General features: G+C 46.9%; 1 protein-coding gene across 6 annotated transcripts in view; it reads right to left on the reverse strand.

The window, feature by feature from the left end:
• Positions 1-9,024, reverse strand: part of hhat (hedgehog acyltransferase) — a 43,008-nt gene extending 33,984 nt beyond the window's left edge. For 4 of the 6 annotated variants that reach the window (XM_049006666.1, XM_049006664.1, XM_049006663.1 and 1 more), the window contains exons 1-5: positions 8,867-9,024; positions 8,015-8,159; positions 5,467-5,534; positions 4,673-4,786; positions 4,291-4,485 (exon numbers count right to left, since the gene is read on the reverse strand). In XM_049006666.1, coding sequence (XP_048862623.1) covers positions 4,291-4,485; positions 4,673-4,786; positions 5,467-5,534; positions 8,015-8,135 — 498 coding nt within the window. In that variant the 5' untranslated portion in view covers positions 8,136-8,159; positions 8,867-9,024. Of the gene's footprint in view, positions 1-345; positions 1,261-4,290; positions 4,486-4,672; positions 4,787-5,466; positions 5,535-8,014; positions 8,193-8,866 lie in introns of those variants that run through there. The other 2 variants (XM_049006662.1, XM_049006667.1) reach the window with 2 other exon arrangements.
• Positions 9,025-9,619: the final 595 nt, after the last annotated feature.

The raw sequence follows: 9,619 nt of genomic DNA on the forward strand, positions 1-9,619 counted from the left end.
GGAAAGAGACACGGGGCAGTACACCCCCGTGTGCTCAAAGGGTAACGAGCGTGTCACGCGCGCAAGGCAGCTGTGCGCGAGCGCTCAAACACACAGGAACCAGAATCCAGACAGGATTCACGAAACGCTTCCAAAGCAATGGCCAAGCCCGTCTGGGACAGCCAGCGGCTGAATCTCCATCCCATTAAGGAGGAAAGAAGCCAAACAATGACCTCAAGGGCCAGACAACCACTTGGACCAATCCTAGAGTCAATGACTTGTGTATGTGCAACACTTTTAGTAAGACAATACACCACAGATATGTTAATCGTCCCTTAAAAGAATCAGCCCTATGGAGTAACTCACTTGTTCCTCACAGAGCTGCGTCAGCATTGGCGATACCTCGGCATCATTCATTCTAAAGGGAAATTTCTGAACGCCTTGATGATCGGATTTGTTCCCTCTCTGCCGTTTTCCCTGACATCCATAGAAGATGATTCCTGACCGCTGGTCACAGGTGGACCACTCTCCGGAAGGTTCGCCGGCTTTTTGGACACCCTTCAGGCTGAATGCTGGAGGCCTTGCGATTGGCTGACATACAGAGTTTGGCCCATGATCGCCTCTTCATTCCTTCATTCCTCTTCATCTTTCTTTGTTAGCAGGCGTTGCCAGGAGCAACATACCTCTCCCCCCTCTGACACTCCATCTGGAGCACTCCTCCATGATGCGATGGTGTGTGTGTATTGGGGGGGGGGGGACACGACCAATCCCCTGCACACGGCCCAAGCGATATCTGGAAATGGGACTGCGTAATCGACCACCTGAGACTACCCCCCGACCCCCCCATTTTAATTAAACATCCACCCTCAAGTGGTTTCAAAACCACTCTCGCTAGCACGGACCAGGCAGAGAGAGACGGGCGCTAACAAGTCGAAGTCACATAGCAGAACATAGCAAACATTTTCTAAGATACGCCGTTTATGCAACAACACCAGGTGCTATTTTTACTCCCAGACCCAAAATGATCATATGCCTAAAAATAACAGGAGATATTCAGAGCTAAATTACACCAAATTGCAAAGATACTGCAGTCTTTTTATGTCTTAATGGGAATTTGAGTTGCGCGTGTTCCTGCTATTATTTAATAGGAAGACCACGTCCACCACAGCCAGTTCACAATTCCAATAAAGAAATAAAACACGGAGACATCTTTGCTCTTCACCGTGAAGCGGCCAATGAATAAATGACTAAAGGGATTAAAGACATTTCCACAGCCGCAGAAATAAAGCAAAGCCAAATTCGGAGCTTCAAGGCGGCTCGGCGTCCCCAGCTGTTCTCCAACAGGGGGGGGGGGGGGGTCTGAGTGGTCACATTCAGAGGAATGCAGATCTGAAGAAAAAAAAAAAACCTCAGTCCTCAAATGTCGCATGTGCTCAAGGGACACAGGAACTAGTGACGGAAACGAGACGATGTTTGATTGGCACTTCAAAAAATCGGCAATCCAAAAAAATTTTACAGACTCACACCTGGGCATCCCAGCAAAGACACCACAGGTGAGCCAAAGCCCCCCCGTCATTCTTCCTTACATACCATGAACTTGCTTTATACCCTCAATAAGGAATTACAGGTTACAGCCGCACTGGAGATGACAAGACAGTCAATAGAGTCACTCTGTGCTTGATGACATCATAGTCCTTCTGCTGACATCATAGTATCACAAAAGGTGTATGCCTTTAACCATTAGGCTGTTTGTCATCTAAGATGAGGTGGACGACACCTCAGGCTGGACACAAAACAATAAAATAAAAACAACCACTATGGTTCCTAAAAACGGCACTAACAACAAGGGTGATCTTGGTTTCACTGCATCATGGTACCATCAACCCTGTTCAATAGAATAAACTCCACCTTGTGTGTTTTCATTAGAGGACAGCAGGTTCAATCAGGAGGTGTAGCCCTGCTCAGTAATTACACCCACTAAATTTTTTTATTTAATCAAAAATAATAACACCCAGCGGAGTCCCTGACCCGGCGATTCTCACAGGATGTATGTTTTCCATTCAACTCCGAGAAGAAATGACAGTTCATTCATTTCTTTTATTGAATTTGGGTCTGGGGTTCACCAAAGCTGGGAGAAGGCAGAATCTCTGCCTGGTTTTTAAGACAAGCATGACCTCCAGTAGCAGCAAATACCATGAAGACAGACATTTTTAATAAAAAGACAGAAAGGGGTAGACAAAGCACCCTTGGGACCAGCAGAGATTCCCACTTGTTTTTGCTCCACAAAGACCATGATAATATTCAGTTGCATACTTGAAGAATTGGATTTGTACCCAGAAGACAGTGTAGATCTCAGAAACAGCTTTGTGGAGATGCGAGCCAATTAACCCGAATGACCTTAGTAAACATCCATCTGCAAATAGCTTGTCAAGCTCACCATCGGAGAAGATGCTGTACAATAAGCTCTGCTGCATAATTTAACTTCTGTTTACTGATTTTCGCCACTGTTTTCTAGATCAGAGTCACATCTTCTGACACACGACACCCTGGGACACCCCCCTCCCAGTACCACATCCTTGACCATTCCCTCAAACACACCAACCGTGGACCACACCCCCAGACATACCACTCCCTTGTGGACATTCCCCAGACATATCAAACCCTCAACCATGCCTCCTCAGACACACCAAGACCTTGGTCTCACTGAGTGCATCACATTTATCTAGAGACACGACCACCATCGTCCAGGGAGACAAGGAGGGGAGTCCAGCCATCCACCCCACCCTATAAGAACCTGCGTGCTAATCTGAATTCTCGGGACCCGCAGACAGCTAATACCCTGGATTCCCGGTGCAGGACGCCAAGCTCTCCAACTGGTGTCACTGGGGACCCCGAATGAATAATTAATATTAATGCACAACTTCTGAAGCACAAAGCTCTGTCTGACGAACTTTCCGGGTCCTGCCTCTCTAGAAATCCCCAGGCACCAGGCAGATATGGGATGGACTGGGAGGGGGGGGGGGGTGTCCGTTATCAGACCATTATTTTAGTGTCTCTATATTTCAGAGGAATAAACCACAACAGCAGCTGAAATGGTCAGCCCCCCCAGTGTGTTTTCAGGTCGTTTCACCTGGTGGGGAGGGGGGATGGCATGGTGGTACAGTGGTTAGCACTGTTGCCTCACACCTCTGGGACCCGGGTTCGAGTCTCCGCCTGGGTCACATGTGTGTGGAGTTTGCATGTTCTCCCCATGTCGTCGTGGGGTTTCCTCCGGGTACTCCGGTTTCCCCCCACAGTCCAAAAACATGCTGAGGCTAATTGGAGTTGCTAAATTGCCCGTAGGTGTGTGTGTGTGAGAGTGAATGGTGTGCGAGTGTGCCCTGCGATGGGCTGGCCCCCCATCCTGGGTTGTTCCCTGCCTCGTGCCCATTGCTTCCGGGATAGGCTCCAGACCCCCCGCGACCCAGTAGGATAAGCGGTTTAGAAAATGGATGGATGGATGGATGGTGGGGAGGTTCAGCTGTCACACTTATGTGCCTGTGACCTTGTGATTGGTCCCTGTAACAACACAGTATGTAATAACTCGACTAAATGCAACAAATTTTCATTGGATATTGTGGTGTTATTACATAATGCATTGTTACACACCGTTATGTAATAACTTGACAAACTGCAACAAATTAGTATCCTATATTATAAGTTAATGTTGCAATATAAAATTATCATCATCATCAGTACATTATCCAAAAAAGGATCGGTGTGTTTTTGTGATCTATTTCGGGGGATTTCTGTGTCTCTGTGACAGAACAGCAAAAGAAAATAACCTAGAAAATAACAAGTGGATCAAAAAACTGAATTTATGAATGATGTTACGAACTACGTGAGCTGCAAAGGCTGCTGAAAAACACTCATTAATCCACGAGTGATCTCAAGTGCGAGACAAATTGCTTAGTGCCCTGAAGCTTTTTGGAAATGAATCCCTGAAAAATTCACCGAAGTTTGTCTACGTTTATCTAAAGAAAATGTGTTAAATTTTGTGTTGTTACACAGTGTGCGGCAATGCATTATGTAATAACACCACATTATGTGATGGAAATGTTTTTAGCGTGATTATTACATAATTCGGCATTTTGACATACTGTGTTCTTCCAGCTCTTTTTCAAGGTAGGTCGCAGTTTCCTGAGCGGCAACAAGGGCCGACAGGTTCACAGTTAAAATCAGATCCCTTTGTCCAGCTCGCTCTCATTTTCTTGAGAGAAGTGCTGTACAGAAGAGCAGCCTGTACAGTGAGTGACGAGTGAGCAGCCTGACCTGCAGCTCCCCCAGGAAATCCAGGTGGAGTGTAGAGAGCAGCATGAGGGCGCTGGCCCAGCAGAGGGCAGGCTTGCGCAGTTGTGCCACGCTGAAAGACACGCCCATGTGCAGCAGCACCACCGCCAGGCCCCTGATGCCCAGCAGGTGGCAGGCTGCTGCCAGGCCATAGGCTGTCAGAACCGCCACCCTGGCCTGTGAGGGACAGACGGATTCACAGAACAATTAAAAGTTTATTTATCCAAGAACCATCCTGCTGCCACGCTCTCCCTCTCGCTGAGGATCAAAGCTGCAGCCCACTGAGCGCGCTCAGTAAGAGCCCGGCTACACACTTCTTATAGTTCTCGCCAAAAAGATGAGGCAGGAAAAAATAATACCGTACCCGTGGAGCAAAGAGACCAGACAACCTGGAGATAACCGCATGGCCGAGGAAGGACCAGAGCAAGGATTTTCTTGCCCATTCGCTCCAAAAACTCCATTCAAAGTCTGTGGGATCCTACAGATAAAAGAAAAAATTATCATGAAGTTCCTTTGTTCTGTAACGTTTTCCAAGAATGGATCTGTTTGGCTGCCAACGCCATGGAAATTACGATATTAAATCACAGTTGTATGGGGGTAGGCTGGGTAAAGTTTAATCTCTGATGCATCTAATCTGCTTTGTGTATTTAAAGCAAAAATCTAAGCAAATAAAAGGGATGTGTGGGTGGAAGTATTTTTAAGTGGAATTTTGACGCTCTTACTATAGGACCTTTACCACATGCGGCAGCCACACATGCATGTGCTAATGTGCTATATTTAGCCTGTTCTGCCTTGGATAATTCATCAGAGGGGATCGCAAGCCTCTCACTTCTCCTTTGTGCCCAAATGTGAGCTTACGCTCATGACGCCCGAAGCTCTGTGCATTACATCGCATTATGAACTGCACTACATATGCTGCGATCGACAGTAATTTCCGTACGTTTGTCAGCCAATTAAAACAGCAGCGATTCTCGGTTTTAGGGCCCAACCTTGGATCAGAATAGAAGCTTAAACCTGCGAGTCCATGAAAGTCAATGCAGTTCATTAACCAGTATGCCACCCAGTGGACACCACAGCAGTAGCCACAGAACATCGAGATTCACAAGCTCATCTTTGGATTTTCATTTTAATGCAAATATTCATGCCCACATCCCCTACCTTTCTGAATCCCCAGATCAGGAATCCTCTCTCCAATTCAAATTCTCGGCCAATTCTTTCCTCATATTCTATAAAGAGAGTAAAAACGCATTAAGGACCAAACACCTACCAGTCAGATATGCATCTCCTCACAGAGGACACAGGAAAAGTGTTCAGGCAGATAGAATTACACCACTTTGCTTGCTGTGTTTTGAACATGAGAGATGCTGGAAAAAATGACAGGCAGGAGAAAACAGCGAATTACATTCCCATGGGGTAGACTGTCACTGGATTCCGGGTGTATATAACCGGGGGCGGTGACAGGAGAGGGACCCACAATCACATGGTGAGTGGGGATCTCACACCTTTACAGTCACTGCCTGCTTTAAGTTATCCATCCATCTTCCAAATGTTTATCCAGAAATGGGGAGGGGGGCTTCAACAGCTCAGCCTTCCCACCATATGCAGGTGAAACAAGACCTGAAAACACACAAGTGGCAGGTTGCCCATCCTAGGCAGCCATAATGGTACACCCTAACCATTATGCCAGTCCATCAGAGAGCATACACACTGTCACACAGTATGGCCAGTTTACAACTAGAGATTCACCAACCTGCATGTCTCTGGAGCACAAACGCATCCCACATACAATCTCAGCAAGAGCAGGATTTGAATCCTGGAGGTGCCACCGTGGTATCAAAAGGCGAACCGACTGGAAGTGGGTTCAAACGGTCAGACCAGCAGCACGTGATAAACGGTAGCAGGCTCAAGATGAACGCCATCTACCCGCCCATCCATCTCCAATACTGTTAAGCCACTTGGGACCATCAATCCAAAAAGAGCAAACCCAGGACAGGATACCCAAGCCAATCAGGGCACAGCCTGGCATGGGCAGTGACACGCACAATAAAGCCAGCTAAGCACTGTCACTCGGACGGAACAGCACGTTTCAGCACAAACCCAGGGCTGGGTGCACACGTGCAGACCTGAAGGCTGTGGCCGAGCCTCCTGACACCCCCAGGAAGGGGGGGGGGGGGAATGGGGAGCAATGGTGCTGTGCGGGGATTTCAGACTGCATCGCAAAGTACGGCACTGGTGACCTTCTGGATCAAAAAGAACTAAATTACTATCAGAAAATCAATTTGTCCAACAGACAAACCAATTCCCAACAGATGAAGACGCAGTACTGCAAACTCCAAGAAAATGTTTATTTTAAATTATGTTTAGTATGTTTATCTTTAATATTTGGATGATATCCGCTAATGTACACATGAATCCCATCTCACGATCAACCACAATAAACACGTGCCACACTGTAAAATAAGTACTGATGAGATACAGACTTTAGACATATACTTTAGCAGAGCGACAGGAAAATAAAGCCTAACATTACCACAACGAAAACGCTGGATCAAAAAGCATCCAATGAATAATTTGAGGTCTTGCTTTAAACAGAAGTCCTTCTTAACCTCCCACAGTCACCTTACCGCTTCCACAGAAACCACTCCTACTCGGTGCCACGTCAGGTCAGAAACGTACCGCACCATCACCTTTGCTGCAATCACAGCAGCAGATCCCTCAAGACAAGCCCCCGGGGCGCGGCCACAGTGCCCCCTAGTGGAGAGAGCGGGCGACTACCGTCAAACTGCAGCGTCTTTGCAAGTCCTTGTTTTCTCAAAGCAGGGCTCGTATAATGCGAGTTGCATTTTGCGAACAGTCACAGCAAGCAGAAAATCTATATGATGAGTAGTTCATAAATGCAAAAAGAGTGAAGAAACCAAATACATCTGTCATCTTACACATTGATCTTCGCCACATTTGAACAAAAGCGTCTCACTTGCACGTTTTCACACATCAACTTAATTCAAGCAGAAAATTTACTAACGTAATAAAAATTCATTCTCTTTATAGGCCAGTCAGTAAAGGTAGTGACCTGTATGTAGGGAAATTAATTATACATTTGGGGAGAGGACACCAAGACGGGACGCATTGTCCTCGGTTCCCTCCTCACGTTTTTGATGGACTTGGTGAGCTACATATGAAAGATATTAATATTACAAGATTTATTGCCCTTGTCTGAGGGGCTTATTCAGTAGGAAGAGTAACACAATAATAATGCTGGCGGACGCTCTGGGGCAGTGAATAATGTACTGCATTACAATAGTGATTTTAATTTCTTTATTTCTTCGGTATTGCCTGAGGTTGTCCGCAAGAAACATCAGTTGGGTCTGCAGCTTTGTCGCGATTCCGTGTCGTTGACTATTATTAGGTTTATTAAACCGAATAACAGGGGACTTTGTCAGCTCGCCAAGTAGCGCTATTCCCTGCCTGTTAATCGCTTAATTGCTTAAATGAATCAAGCGCTTAGCCCTCCGGGTGCAGCGGATCGTGAGTGTTAAACCGCGGATTCATGTATTTTAATTTGATATACATGACATTAGAACACAACTGGTGGGCTACTGGAAGCGGTAACTCAGGGGGGTAATTAGGAGAATAAGACCCTGTCGTGCTTTGTCCGTTTCATCCACCTTGATTATCAGCAGCTTGCGGACTGACTCCCATATCTTACCTCTGGAGAATTTGTGCAGCTCGAAAAAGGAGTAAAAATGAGATCCCAGGGAAAGCAGCCAGTATAGCGACATTTCCCAGCGCGGCAGAGGCGCGGGAGGTGCCGTCTGCTGTGGGGCCATGATAGGGGAGATGTCCCCTCATTCCTGCAGTCACAAAACGGGGAAGGGGTGCATTTCCTATTTCACTGTTAAATCCATTATAAAACCCAGTGCATTCAATCAGGTCAAGTCTTTAAACATGATAATCAGTGCATTCGTTTGTGCTGATGTATTTCAATACAAATACACACGATGAGCAGCTTCAGCTGTGCAATGTTCAGCAGTAACATCTGGCAACCCGAACGCAACTGAGTCTGAATAAAGCGGCGCCTGACGACTGCGTTCAATATACGTAAAAAAATCGAGAACCCTGCGACTTAAAATGCCGTTATTTGTTGTTTCATGCGTATGGAGTTGATTTAAAGCAGCGGTTTGTGACTCACACGCAGACCAAATGAATCAGGTACTACGAGGCTAGGCAGCCATAGCCGCCTCACCGGTTACCATCGGCTTTCATTGCTACCAGCGGCACCGGCAAGATTTATACTGCGCTTTCCAGGGTTTTGTTTCTTCCAAGTTCATGGAGAGGGGATTTCGCCGAGAAAACTTAAATAAACAAGCTGCTTTAAACCGCCTGCTTAGCAAACGCGACCGCACAGAAACGGTAGTGCGCACAGACTCAGCGTGTAACTTTCGGCCACTCTGACGTCACAGAGTTAATGTCCGCCGACGCTTTAAACTGCTACAAACTATCAGAAATGCCGGGACACCGCTAGCGCTCTTGCATTTAGATGGTTACGTCAGATCCCTACCCCGGCTTTTGGCAACATTTCCCGGGTAATGGACGCCTAAAGTCGGTAGCCGTGATTTTTTTTCGCTCCCGGTCCGGACCTGCTTGGATGGGAGCCGCGTCAGTTAGGAAGCAGGACGCCGGCCGGGGCCGCGCCGCAGACTGACAGGCCCACCGGGGCCGCGCAGCTCGGCCCGCTGCCGGGGTTCCCTTAAAGGCGCAGGTCGGCGGCTTTTCACACGCTTGTTAATCATTGCGCTCCACATCCAGTTAGAATCTCCAGACATTACATTTCACACAGGCATCTATAGGTTGAGATTTTAAACTGAGACATAGATGTACCATATTGATCGTTTCACTCCATTAGACTGGATCTACTTTCAGAAATTCTAATGGTAACCAGTTTAGTTCTCCCAGAATGTCCCTGAAGACATGGAAATTGAATCAGTTTTTCACGGTTATTGACTGGGTGTTGTTGCAAATGGCATCATACTACAGGCGATTCAGAGCCGCCAATTCCTCTGACTGCATATTAGATAGTAGTACGAAACGTGGGCGGAAGCCAGGGCGAAGTCCAAACGTACTAAGCGACTGGCTGGAATTGCCATTCAAGCAGAGGTGTCGCTTGCCTGGTACCCAGTGCTGCTGGGGTAGCCTCTGGGATCACTCTAACCGTGTACTGGATAAATGTGATTTAATCTGTGTGCACTGTTGCAGATTTTTAAAATGTAAAATTTCAATGCAACAGTCCACATTGTTGGGAAATATAATGAGA

Source organism: Brienomyrus brachyistius, chromosome 3 (assembly GCF_023856365.1).
Source record: "Brienomyrus brachyistius isolate T26 chromosome 3, BBRACH_0.4, whole genome shotgun sequence".
Classification (NCBI taxonomy): Eukaryota; Metazoa; Chordata; class Actinopteri; order Osteoglossiformes; family Mormyridae; genus Brienomyrus; species Brienomyrus brachyistius.